Below are 14,376 nucleotides of genomic sequence, written 5' to 3' on the forward strand. Positions count from 1 at the left end.
AATACTTTATTGTGGTTTGTGTAATTCTCAACAAGTCAGAAGCTTTTCAAACTAAAATTGCAATGATATGTACAGAAAAAGAGATGAAACTAGCACAGCTATATATACATGACTGTCCAAAAAGTTAAGGTCTGTAAGACCTTAAAATTGTTGTTTCTCAAGGGAGTCTCTATTGCTCATTTATTTGATCAAAATAAAGCAAAATCAGAAATAATATTACTAATCAAAATAGCTGTTGAAAATTTTTTTTATATTATAAAATTTTATATATATTATTATTTATAATATATATATATATATATATATATATATATATATATATATATAATCTTCGCTGGGAAAAAAATTCTTTAAAAACACACACATTATATATATATATATATATATATATATATATATATATATATATATATATATATATATATATATATATATATATATATATATATATATATATATATATATATATAATTTTTTTTTTCCAGTGAAGATGCACTGAATTGATACGTAGTGATAAAGACATTTATAAGGGATTTGAGGTGAAATATATATATATATATAAACATTTGAACAGTAAATATATACACAGCTTAATATGCAGAAAATGACTAACTCAATCATCCCTCTTTATGTAGAGAAGTTTGTTACAGCCACAATGATGCATGTAAAGTATAAACAGTGTCTGGTCTTTCAGATCTGTGTTTGAGTAAAGCAGAATGAAGAGTGTACCGCTATTTGTAAGGTTGTGATGGCATAAATGCATGAATCTGACCTCTGCGTTAAAAGAATAGTTCACACAAATGAATACTGTGCCATCATTTTGTTCTAAACCTGCATGACTGTGTTTTTTCTAATGAACACACACACAAAAGAGATTTTGAAGAACGTTGAGTCCAAACAACATTGGACACCATTGACTTTCATTGTATAGACAAAAGAACAAGACATTTTTTCAAAATACCACTTTTGGCGTTCTATACTAATTGCTAGAATTTCAACTTTACTACATTCTGAACTCTTGGTTTTTCAGCATCGCTCATTTCTAGCAGTATTTTGTGTGAAACTGTTGGTTTTGAATTGCATTTTTTTTTCTGAGGTGAATAGGAGGACAAAATCGTGTTGTAATGGGTCATGAGAAACATTTCAAAATGCTCCGAAGACTTTGGCCTCGGGGGGAAAAGAAACCCACTCATGCATGGAGGACAAGATGGGATTTTTTGAGTGCAAGAGTGCAGAAACTGTTGATATGGAACCGTTATGGTCTCATTTCACAGCGCCTTTGGAGAACAGAACAGAGGAGAAACCGGTGATTTTCTCAGTGAGAAATATTCCCCAGGGCTCCGGAAATTCAAGAAAACTCTTAGATCAGCAGAAACGTATGGAGCGTGCAGTTCACGCGCTCTGAATTCTAATGATCTTGTTCCTCTGCATCCCTCACAAACCCGGGCAAAAATATTGATCAGTGAATAATAGTGCGATGCACTCGCCATCCAGTATATAGCACATTGTGAGTCTCTAATAAACCATGAACTCTTCTGTATGAGATTATGACATTTATGGACTGGAAATTATCTGACCTGCATCATTAGAAATAAAGGTCATCACCTGAAGGTCAAGCAGCAGAGCTTAATGAATGAGTTCTGCTGAGATTAAACCTCATTCATATGTGTTTTATCCTGCCCTTATGGCCTGACCCTTATCCCATGATCCTTTTAACTAATTACTTATCTGATTTTATTCAGACCAGTTTTCCCTGCAGTTTGTGTAATCATAAGCTTTTTGCATAATTAATGCCATGTATCTGAACAGATTGATTCTCTGTGTGTTGACAGATTCTATACAAGTTTATGACTGGTCGTCCATTTAAACCATCAAAAAATGTGTCCATGAATAACATCATTAGACTGAGCTAATCATATTAAACCTGAGGTACCTTAAAATCAACATGAAAGCCAATTGATCATTTTAATTTCATAATCTGATGTATTCAACCGTTCAAAAGCTTTGGGTTGGTAAGTTTTCTATGTTTTTGATATAAGTCTCTTCTGCTCACCAAAGGTTCTATTTATCCTGGGCAAAAAAAAAACCTATATAAATTGTGAAATATTATTACAGTTTCAAATAACCATTTCTTATTTTAATACAATTTTAAAATGCAATTTATTTCTGTGATGCAATGCTGAATTCTCAGCATCATTACTCTGGTCTTCGGTGAAATCATTCTAATATGCAGATTTGCTGTTCAAGAAACATTATGATCAAGGTTGAAAACACTTGTGCTGCTTCATAATTTTCTGTAAACAAAATTATTTTTATGGGAAGTAGTTTTAAAAGAACAGCATTTATTTGAAGTAAAAACTTTTGCAACAAAAAAATGTCTTTAAAAAGTCACTTTTGATCAATTTAATGCATCCTTGCTGAATAAAAGTATTAATTTCTTTAAAACAATATCTTACCCTTTACTTTTGAACAGCAGTGTATTTCCAAATGCAATAAGATTTACTCAAAATCTTGTTGTCAAAGAAACAAACAAAATGATTGGAAAAAAGATGGATTCTGAAGACCAACAAAATTATGCACATTAAGCATGTAAATGTCATTTCTGACTTCATGTTGACTTTAAGTATCAATTTCTCCTTGAAAACCGTTTCCCCAGAAGAAACAATGAAGAAGGGGAGATACACTAATGCAGGAGGTCAGATAGTGAGATGCAGATGGATGTGTGAGACTTGAAGTGACTACTTTGCCTCCATATTTGTGAGTGCACATTCCCATGATTCACTCTGACGAGTGGGAGGGGCAGAGATGACTCGAGGGAGGGGCCAAAGAGGCCACAGAGTGGAGTGGGAGGGGTTTGAGGGAACGACACATGGAAATCAGCAGAGAGCACACTGAGGATTAGGGGAAAATCTACAGTCTTTATTGGAAAATATTAGTAAGAGTGGAATTGTGTGATCATAATAATAGTAATAATAATAATCCCATGCAAATAAAGAGCGAAGGCAAGGCCCAACCATGCTCCATAAAGTTAACATAACAGAAGCAGCATCCAATGGGTAGATGTGTATGCTACAACACGTCAGTACAGCAGGACATGTCTACACAAAGATACATTGGAGTTTGCTGTTCAATGTTCCAAAACAAAGAAACAATCAAAATCAAGAGGAAAATAACAAACATGGTCATGCATTACAGCCTAGTACAGGAACAGAAGGCAGAGAACCACAACCAAAGAAATAGAGACATTTCCATACTAGGAGGACTTCTACAGTGCAGTTCTAGTGATCCCTGTAAAGTGGATGACATTCACGCTCCCACAGCGCTAGGCTAATGCTGGCTTTGCAGCATGGGTAAATCAAATGAATGAGGGTCGGTTTGAGTGGCGGTCGGGTGCAGTGTGCCAGTCAAGATCCAGAAACCACCACTTTGATACTCCTTTCTGTTTCTTCAGAGTAATTTGACTACTTCCAAGCTAAAGGCGTTAAACAACATACACCATTTGGGTCATCTTTAAAGGAATAGTAGAATCGCTGACAGTTTACTCACCCTCAGGTCAGCCAAGATCTAGATGAGTTTGTTTCGTCATCAGAACAGATTTATAGAAATGTAGCATTGCATTACTCTGCAGTGAATGGGTGCCGTTAGAAAGAATGTCCAAACAGCTGATGAATTTTTTAAAATAATAATCCAGTCCATCAATTAACATCTTGTGAAGCCAAAGGCTCCATATTTGTAAGAAAAACACCATCAAGACATTTTTGCTTTAAAACACTGCTTATAGCCATAATCCATAATGCTGCTTCCTCCAATGAAAAAGTCCATTACTTGTTCTCTTCTCATATCAAAATGCACTCACATATTTGTTTAGAACGGTCTTCGCTTATAAACAGTGCTTAAAGGGTTAGTTCACCCCAAAATGAAAGTTATGTAATTACCTTCATGTTGCTCCAAACCCGTAAGAGCTTCATTCAATCTTCGGAACACAAATTAAGATATTTTTAGACCGCAACACAACTGAGATGTTCCCAGGTCCAGAAACTTAAAACATCAGTAAAACAGTCCATGTGACATCAGCGGCTCAACTTCAGTTTTGCGATGCTACGAGAATATTTTTTTTTTGTGCAAAGAAAATAAAAATAACTATTTACTTAACCATTCTTCTACCCCGAGTTACGTCTTCCGCCATTTTGGAGAGTACCCAAAAATGTACTGGACATAACCATTGTTGTTTATGTTGGGGGGGGGGGGCATGAATGGAGGTAATCTGGGTAATAAGTGTCGTTTATGCTTAGGGAAAGCGTGAAAGAATGGTTGAGTAAATTGTGTCATGTTGGTTTTCTTTGCCAAAAAATAAAGTATTCTTGTAGCATCGCAAAACTGAAGTTAAACCCCTGATGTCACATGGACTGTTTTACCGATGTATTTACTAGGTTTCTGGACCTGGGAACATTTCTGTTGTTTTGCGGTTCATGGAGGGTCATATAGCTTTCAGAGTTCATCAAAAATATCTTAATTTGGGTTCTGAAGATGAACGAAGGTCTTACGGGTTTGGAACAACATGAGGATGAGTCATTAATGACAGAATTTTCATTTTGGGGTGAACAAACCTTTTAATATGTGCATATTTCTCTCCTGATTCAGACAAGACAACTTCTTCTCTGGAGAAAGAAATATGTATACAAGACCTGTTTAAAGATAAAATGCTTTAATAATTGATGTTTCTTACGAACATGCAGCTTTTTGTTTCACAAGAGGTTAATCAATAGACTGGAGTGGATGACTTATTGTGATGCTTTTATCAGCTGTTTTGACTCTCATTCTGACGGCACCCATTTACTGCAGAGCATCCATTGGTGAGAAAGTGATGCAATGCACATTTCTCCAAATCTGATGAGGCAGCAAACTCATCTATGGGATGTCCTGAGGGTGTTTAATTTTTGGGTGAAATTATCCTTGACATAGTCACATCAAATAGCAAAATATTTCATACGTGAGCACTATGCTCCTCTAAAATGTGCTTTGTGTGAACCATAAGTCTTGAAATAGTAGCTTTAACATGGTTTCCATGTGTTACTCTTTGAGGATTAATAAAGCTCAATGTATTAAACCTCTGAAGATAATACCACAATGGTTACGCTGCCCATATGCTCTCAAAAGACATTTCATATCTTATATATAGTAACCAAAAACTCCAAAAGCTTGTGAAGAACTTGCATTCAGTTACATACAAGAGCCACTTGCATTTTTGGCCTTTAAAACCACCGAACGCAAATGAGATTTCAGAGTTTCTGCGGGGAAGATAATTAGTGAATAACAACTTAAATTTCCTTTGGAAGATGTCAGAAGACTTGAAATATAGTGTACGAGCCATTTAATCCAGGGTTATTAACGTCCACTAAAACTATTAAAACCATTTTTGTTACTTAAGAAAGCTAAATCATGTAGAATAATAATGATAATGTTAGATGAAAAACTTTAAATTTCATTTAGTTTATTTATATTTGCGTTTATAAGCTAAAGCACTAAAATTACTAACTGGAAGCAAATAAAAACTCAAATTAAATAATTAAATCCAAATAGCAATATTTAAAAATACTAAAAATATTTATTAATAAGTACTTAAATGATACATAAATAACAGTAGTCATTAATAATATATAATATATATATATATATATATATATATATATATATATATATATAATTTGATTAAATCATTAATGGGTCACCCTAGGGAGGTGAAACCCAAAGAGCGAAGGGCCATCGACTGAGATATTATCGATCCCAACTGTACATGCATAATTAGAAAAGAAAAGTGTATGTCAAGCTTCTCTAGTAAGTTTCTGAGTCCAAATCTGTGGCAAATCCCACTGGCACAGCACACCTTTCCAGAAGACAAGACAGAGACAGTGTTTAGGGGTCGATCAAGCCCGGCTATGATCGAGTGAGAGGCCAACGCATCCACTTGACAGAAATTTACAGCAAAAATGTTGGTCTATTCACACTGAATATGGGACAAATCACAATGACAGTCGTAAAAAAGCTAAATGCTACAATGAGTTGTTATTTTCGTCAAAGCAACAATGACCATTTAAAAATAAGAAGACAAGAGAATTCTTCTAGAGAAGAGAGAGTGTTATTCTGCAGTCGGTTACACAGGAGGATATACTGGATGAGTGAGAGTTTGTTTGTAATGTCGTCTTCAGATGGAAAGAGAGGGAATGAGAAGAGGGAGTCACAACACAGCTAGATGCAGGGCAGGCAGAGGCTATAGCACAGCAGCGGCGGGTGATCGTTAGATACACAATGGAAGGGAACAGAGCTCTGAAAAAAATGCGGTATGTAGAATCAGCCCCCAGACTATGGAACAAGAAAAAAAATAGAAACAAATACAAGCACAATCAATGAAACCATCGGTGCTAGAGCATGGCTACAAAATGCAACTCAAATTATTACTATTATTATAACTGCACAATTGCACACAAACATCAATGCATTTTTTTCCTGCTGGTGACTGTAAAAATCATACACTAACATATGATTTAATATTATAGATTTTAATACAGATGCTGGTACAGTAGGGCTACAAAATGCATCTCAAATTACTAGAATTATTATTGTTGCACAAATATATTGATGCATTGCTCTTCTGCTGGTTACACTAAAATTGCACACATTTTATACACATTTCTCGTATTGATGCATTTGTTTATCTACTGGTGCTAATGGGTGACAGGAACATTTGTATACTAGTAAATTATTCAATTCCACACGTTTGAAATACAAAATGCACCCACTGATCTAGAAGTGAATGCACCTCATATTACTATTATTTATTGCACAAATGCACACACACATATATATATATATATACACATATACACATATATATATATATATATATATGCATTTGTTGTTGTTTTCCTGCTGGTGAAAGTAAAATGCATATAACATGATTTTTTAATGCCACATTTTATATACAGATTCGGGTACAAAAATGCATCTCATTGCATCTATTGAATCGAATATTATTATTTTACAATTTTACATGCATGGATGCATCTGATATTCCGTTAGTGTCAACAAAATGCATAAAACACTAATTATTTAACTGCACATTTTATACAAATGAATGCATCTGGTTAAGCATGGCTATAAAATGCAAACCATAGCAAGTTTATGATTTAACTGCATATTAAATATGAATACCGGTGCAAAACGGCATTTCTGCTTATTATTATTGACGCGCGCACATACTGTACATGGATGCACCTTTTTTCCCGCTGTCCAGACATGGCTGGTTACGGTGGGATTTAAGATCCAGGTTTTTTTTTTCATTTTCTTTTCTCCATTACAGCAGAATTTAACACACTTCATGCTGCGATCGATATTTAGACATTAAAACGATCCAAATGTTCCATGCATTCGTGTGAGGGGCTACTGGCAGGTTCAGCTGAGGATATTTCAGTAGCACTGCAGCTGCCCATCAGCACACTGACTGCTGAAACCATGTTTAATTATTCATAAACAAAACCGCACACGACGGAACGCATGTGAGGGAATTTAACGGATCGTAACGCGTTATCTACACTGCAGCGAGCTCAAACCCCGTCAAAGCTTTCGACGCTGCAAACGCGAGACTTTGTTGCTTTATAACACAAACGTTCGCGTTCGTCGCATCGCGCTGAAAGCTCGTAACAACTGCGTTTTAGTTTGACGCGCCCCATTGAGGAGCTGTGCGCAAGACAAACACACGAATACGCATAAACGCGCGGAGATATTTCTATATTAAAGTCTACATATTTGACACGAAGGATGACGCTAAGGAACGTGCTACGCTTTTCCAAATTGTGACCCGATAACGATTTACCTAGTGAATTAAATCTCACTTGCTTTCTGGTTTATCCATATGATTGATATGTTCTCTAATGTTACGCCAATGAGCGAATCGCTCAATATTTGTGTTAGAAAATACGCGACGCTCCGCCAGGCCAGCAGCCTTTGATCACAAAACACGCGTGCAAAAAGACGCGAGCGCGTGCGACAGTAAATAAGGCGTTATTACCTCTACTTCTGACCGAACCGAAGACGGGAAGGACCAGATATCCGACGTGCACTAACACCATCCTGGCTCCTTTGTTGCTGTGCTGCCCATGGACACCTTCGCCTTCCAATACGAGACCATTCAAAATGCAGCCCAGACGCCAGCTGCACGCACACAAAGAGATGGGCAGCCAATCAGCGAGCCCTGCGCCGCTTCCTGTGGCTCCGGCCTCAGCCAATCAGAGCGCTCGGCACGGCGGCGAGTCTTTTGTGAATTAGCTGTAGGGGGGTTTGACTTACTGGACGCGACGGAAACGCGCAGCTACCAAAACGCGTCAAGATTAGTAAACCATGACGTAAGCGTGCTAATACATTTTGATACATATAATAAAAAATAAACGCATTACGAAGTTAGTTTAGGTTATGCAATCAGTCTATTTTTTTGTTCAAGGAATGCCCTATGATACATGTCCTGTGTTACATGTTCATCCTTACCATAAATAAATACATAAAAAGGCTTTTATAATTAGATTAGAATAAATAATATTTTATAATTTGATTAGAATAAACACACTAACCCTAAATATTATCCATAGTAGGGTACCCGCTTTTTATTTTACCTGGCAGACAATAAAAATGCAGAAAATCTGACGGATTTGAGAGATTTCTTGCAAAACAATTTTGATTTTTAGATGGTTTTTTTTTTTTACTCATACACTCTTAAAAATTAAGGTTCCAAAGGTGTTTTTCAACAGTGATGTCACAGAAGAACCATTTTTGGATCTCTAAAGAACCTTTCATATTCTTAAAAGGACAATTTTCCAAGTAAGAACATTTTAATAATCTAAAGAAACTTTTCTCGCTATAATAAATAACCTTTTGTGGAATGTAAAGATTCCAAAGATGTTTCCTCGCTGAACCATAAATACAATTAAGAACCTTTATTTTTCAGACTGTATCATGAAGTGTGAGATAACTTCTGTCAAGACATATGACATATTCCAGATTTGATGTTTGTTTATGTTTAGGCCGCCAGAAACATGATCAACCTGTTGTTTTGTGTTTAAAAAAACTTTTTTTTGATAGAAAGCACAAGCAAATCACAGAGGGACAGGGCCTGCTGGCCATAAAGGGGCTGGTTGCTTTGAAAGACTATACACTCCATATGTCAGTCCTTACCCGTCCTGAACCCCTTCCCCCAAACACACACACACTGTGATTATCTCTGCTCCTTCTGCTCATACTTCTCACCACGACCCCTGTGAAGACCCTCTCTCTGCTCCTCCAATTATAAAGTAACACGTCTTACTCAACCTCAGTTACGCTGCTTGTTATGAAGAAACCTGTCTCTTACATTTCCTGTACTTAAAAGTGTTACTTGACTTCCGCACGATATAAACAGTATCAAAAACAATCTATTGTTTAATTAAAATAACTTAACATATCATTGAACCATGTGCAAATCCATGACCTTATCAATTCATTTACTGTGATCATATACTGACAGCTTGTAAAAGTGAACAGACCAGAGAGTTAATAATTTTATTCAGCGTGGTTGCATTAAATGGATCAAAAGTGACTGAAAAGACATTTATAATGTCACAAAAGATGTTTGAACTTCTGAAGTCTTTTGAATTTTTGATTTATCAAAGAACCCATAACTATGTTTCAATATCCACAAAAACCTTTATGTTTTCAACACTGATAATCAGAAATGTTTCTTAAGCAGCAAATCAGTATATTAGAATGATTTCAGAAGGATCATGTGACACTGTAAATTCAGCATTGCATCACAGGAATAAATTAAATTTGAAAATAAATTCAAATAGAAAATGGCTATTTTAAATTGTAATAATATTTCACAATTTTTACTGTATTTTTGTTCAAATAAATGCAGCCTTGGTGAGCAGGAGACTTTTTTTTTTTTTTTTTTTTACATTAAAAACATGTTAAAGTTTTTGGCCTAAAACTCTATTCAAGCTGAATTAAGTCTCTTATAATATCTTCGATAAAAATAGCAGAGCTGAATTCATACCATCAAACTTTTTCTGAAGTGAAGCCAGCAGACACATGAGCTCACATTAGCATACAGCTGCGGTGTCTGGATGAGGGAAAACTCCTATTGCTTTGTCATTAGGGATGAACAGAGTCTCTTGTGGCAGGTGCCTAGCTGTGACCTCCGGGGGTCAGAGGTCACCGGCTGCTTTCCCACACTGGAGTCTGTATTACACAAAGTTTGGCTGTTCTCTGTTACACTCAAGCATTCACAAGTTTGTTAACTCATTTTAATAAAAAACACAAGAAATCACAATTGTACTCTTTAAATATCTCTATTTATTTGTCTTAAAATAGTTGTATTTCTTCTACATAAATGTTTAAAGGAAGAAAGACTTGCGTAAGCAAAAAAATGAACACTCTTTTGCTGTTAATTTAAAATACTGTTAAAATGAAACGAACAAAAACAGTAACATGATTCAATTAAAGAGAAAGTGTTTTTCAAATTCAGTGGAAACCAAGTAAAAACCCAAACCCCTCGTGTCACGTGACTTCTATTACGTTCGGTCGCACAGGTCTGTCCCTCTGTTCTCGATGTTTTAGGATTCTTTAATCTGTCTCAAATTACAAAACATTCCAACAGGAAACACTAGACACATGATTGGAGACTAAACACAGGCGAGGAGGAGGATGATGTCATCAGAATGATGTTCAGTTGCACCAGCACAATGCTATGAAATCTGAAACATAACATTTAGAAATGCTAAGAAATAAAAAGCCAGGAACATCGGCGAGAACATTTGACAACATCAGGAATAGTTCAGATGCCATCTTTAACTCACTTCTATGTGGTTCCAAACCCGTACAACTTCATTCATGGAAAACAAAAAGATAAATTTTGTAGAATCATAATGTTCTCTTCCTTAGTTAATGGGAACTAATGCTGTGGAGCTCCAAAAATGTCATGTCTTCTAAAGCATTTCAGTACACAAAAATAGAATTAAATGCACTTCGGGAACTTAAGATTAATATGTTTGATAGATGTCTCTCCTTCTTATCAAGGCTGCATTTATTTGCTTAAAACTCTGTATTATTATGAAATATTTTTACTATTTAAAATAACTGTTTTCTTTGTGAATATAGGGTAAAATGTAATTTATTCCTGTGATGCAAAGCTGACTTTTCAGCATCATTCCTCCAGTCTTCAGTGTCACATAATACTTCAGGAATCATTCTAATGTGTCAACTTGATTCTCAAGAAACATTTCTGATTATTATCAGTGTTGTAAACAGTGCGGATAATTTTTTTTTTCAAGATTCTTTGTTGAATAGAAAGTTGAAATGAACAAATTATTTGAATTGTAATTTTTTTGTAACTTTATAAATATCTTTACTGTAACTTTCAATCAATTTAATGCAGCCTTGCAGAATAAAAGAATCAATTCCCTTAAAAATCACTGACCCCTTTTGAACATTACTGTATACAGACCATTTGTATGAATATGCATAAGTGAAAATGAGATTTGAGAGCTCCGTTTAAGAACATTTTCATTAAACAATTCCTTAAATTTGCATGAACTAGTTTAGTAGTGGTTTAATGTCACTTTTGGAGATTTACAGCATCTGTCCCCATCTTTTGTTTCGTAGAGGTTTAGAACAACACGAGAGCGATTCAATGATGATGATTTTAGTTTCTATGTGAACTATCCCTATAAAGCATCAGCTCCGAAAGCATCTCTTTCATCCCGGAGAGTGCAGGACTGTCTCTGTGCTCTTTGCTAACACAGGAAGAGCAGATACCACACATTCTGAGAATGCTAGTGTCCACAGTCACTAGTGACAGATGTGCCCAATTTGAACTCTTAAAGGACTTTCTTTCCGTCACAAAAGCAGGCTGAACATGAGGCAGCAGCAGCTGGCTTCACTTGTTGAGGGCAGAGAAGATAAAGTCTGAGAGTTTGAGAATGGAAATTGCTTGCGCTTGACAGAGGGATGCGTTTAAAAGTGTAAAATAAAATCATGTTTTCAGATGACAGGAGAGCTAGTTAAATAAAATGAAAATGAAGAAAGTACATTTCTCTGCTACTCTCTGTTTTCCTGCTTTGCAACTTCAATTTCCCTTCTTCAATAAGCTGTTATTCATTTCCTGTGATTGACAGAGGCAAAGGTCCAATCAAACTCTTAGAGGGGCGGGGCTAAGTGAGCCAAAATGGCCACCGGCACAGCTTCAAAACCTGCAGGGTTTGATGGCGATACACAAGCTGAATAAAGCAGAAAAATTCACATTCAGGTAGTGAGTGCTCCTCACACACAGTGGTCTGACAAGAGACAATCATGAGGGAAAAAACCCCAAAAGAAAACCAACCTTTCTCTATATCTGATGGTAGACAGACTAAATATATATTGCCAAGACTCAAAGTTAAAGGGACGGTGTGCCCAGAAATGAACATTTTGTCATTATTTAGTCCCCTTAATCAAAATAAAAACCTGTGGGACTTTTCTTCTGAGAAACACCAAAAGAGATGTTTTGAAGAATGTTCATGTTGCTCTTTTCCATATGATGAAAGCATAGTGACTTTCAATCTCCATAAATGAGAGTAAAGCACCATAAAACTAGTCCATATAAAATTTCAATGGAAAAAAATCAGCATGAATACTCTTTAAATCATCTTCTGTTTTCTAAAGCAGAAAGTTAGCCAAATGGATTTTAAAAGACATGAGGGTGAACAAATGATGACAGGTTTCATTTATTGGGTGAACCATCCCTTTAATACGCACAGTTTTCAAGATGCATATCCATATTGCTCTTTGAACAAATGATTCATATATGTAACATCAAGTAAAACACAGCAAGTATCAATAAATAGCTTCAGTGGTGTATGGGAAAGCATGATGCAACCATAGAAACATTTATATAAAACAAAAGTCGTGGTTAAACTGCTTAAAAATGCAAATTAGACACCATTTAGAACAAAAATCACTGCTTTTCTCATCACATATTGATTGTATTCACAAAAAGATACACTACAGGTCAAAAGTTTGGAATTATTCATATTTCTTTTTAAAGACATCTATTCTGCCCACCAAGACTCTATTTATTTGATTAAAACACAGTAACTAATATTGAGAAAATATTATCATTTCAAATAGCTGCGTTCTACTTGAATATATTTTAAAATACAATTTATTCCTGAGATCAAATCTGTATTTTCAGCATCATTCCTCCAGTCTTCAGTGTCACATGATCTTCAGAAATCATTCTGATATACTGATTTGCTGCTTAATGAAACATTTATCATCATCAGTTTTGAAAACATTTCTGCTGCTTATTATTTTCATTTTTAAAAGCCTTTACTGTCACCTGTATTCAATTTAATGTTGAATAAATATATAAATTTCTTCCTTAAAAAAATCCTTAACCCAAACGTTTGAATGGTATTTTATCACTGTTGCAACAAATGATTACACAGCAAAAATGGTTTAACATTAATAATAAGAATAAGAATATTTGTATAATAATAAGAAGAAAGAAGTTATGATGCTGAAAATACAGCTACGCATCACAGCAATGATCAAAACATATTTACATAGATGCTTATTCTAAATGAGAATGATATTTCACAAATATTAACCTTTTTCTCTATTTGTTTTTTTATCAAATAAAAGCAGCCTCGATGAGCATAGCACACTTCTTTCAAAAACAAACAAAAAATAATTCCAAACTTTTGACTGCGGGTGTATTTGAATAAGACGTTCCACTGGCATAATAAAAGCAAGGGCCCATTTCATGACAATGCAAGATGTATGAACATGCTCTGAAAACCTCTAATGCTTAGGATACACACACTCGCTCGCACACGCACAAATGTACTGTGAAAGCAATATTGGATGAGGAACACACACGCCAAGGATTCTCCCCACACAGCAGAGCAGCTTTAAACGATTGACAGTGAACAAACACACACACACACAGAGAGCAGTGGGGCGCTCACTAAGTAAGGCCAGCAGGTCTCGGCTAACAGCTCTTCAGCAGCTAAACAGGAAGTTACATCACAAAAACAGGGGTTGGGGCGGTTCAGCAAGTGACTCCTGAGGACAACAGCAGGATCATGTAAGTGTGGCCGTTTTTTTCGGGGGGCGAAGCGACTCGTAAGAAGAGAAGATGTTGAAATCTCAGGTTGTGATAAAGTAAAACATCCCCCATTTGTCATTATGAAATGAGCGATTAAACTTTCTTTGGCTGAATCTCACAAAAATCCCTCAAAATCAGTGGAAAAAACCCCCCAAGAAATTAGATTTTGAATAAAGAAATAAACAGGGTATTTTCTAAATTTGACA

General features: G+C 35.5%; 1 protein-coding gene across 1 annotated transcript in view; it reads right to left on the minus strand.

Annotated features, from left to right (window-relative positions):
• The window catches only part of LOC132116935 (E3 ubiquitin-protein ligase ARK2C-like), a 22,707-nt gene extending 14,411 nt beyond the window's left edge, over positions 1–8,296 (minus strand). Inside the window, exon 1 of the mRNA XM_059525844.1 lies at positions 8,066–8,296. Coding sequence (XP_059381827.1) covers positions 8,066–8,126 — 61 coding nt within the window. The 5' untranslated portion in view covers positions 8,127–8,296. The remainder of the gene's footprint in view (positions 1–8,065) is intronic.
• Positions 8,297–14,376: the final 6,080 nt, after the last annotated feature.

Source organism: Carassius carassius, chromosome 36 (assembly GCF_963082965.1).
Source record: "Carassius carassius chromosome 36, fCarCar2.1, whole genome shotgun sequence".
Taxonomy (NCBI): domain Eukaryota; kingdom Metazoa; phylum Chordata; class Actinopteri; order Cypriniformes; family Cyprinidae; genus Carassius; species Carassius carassius.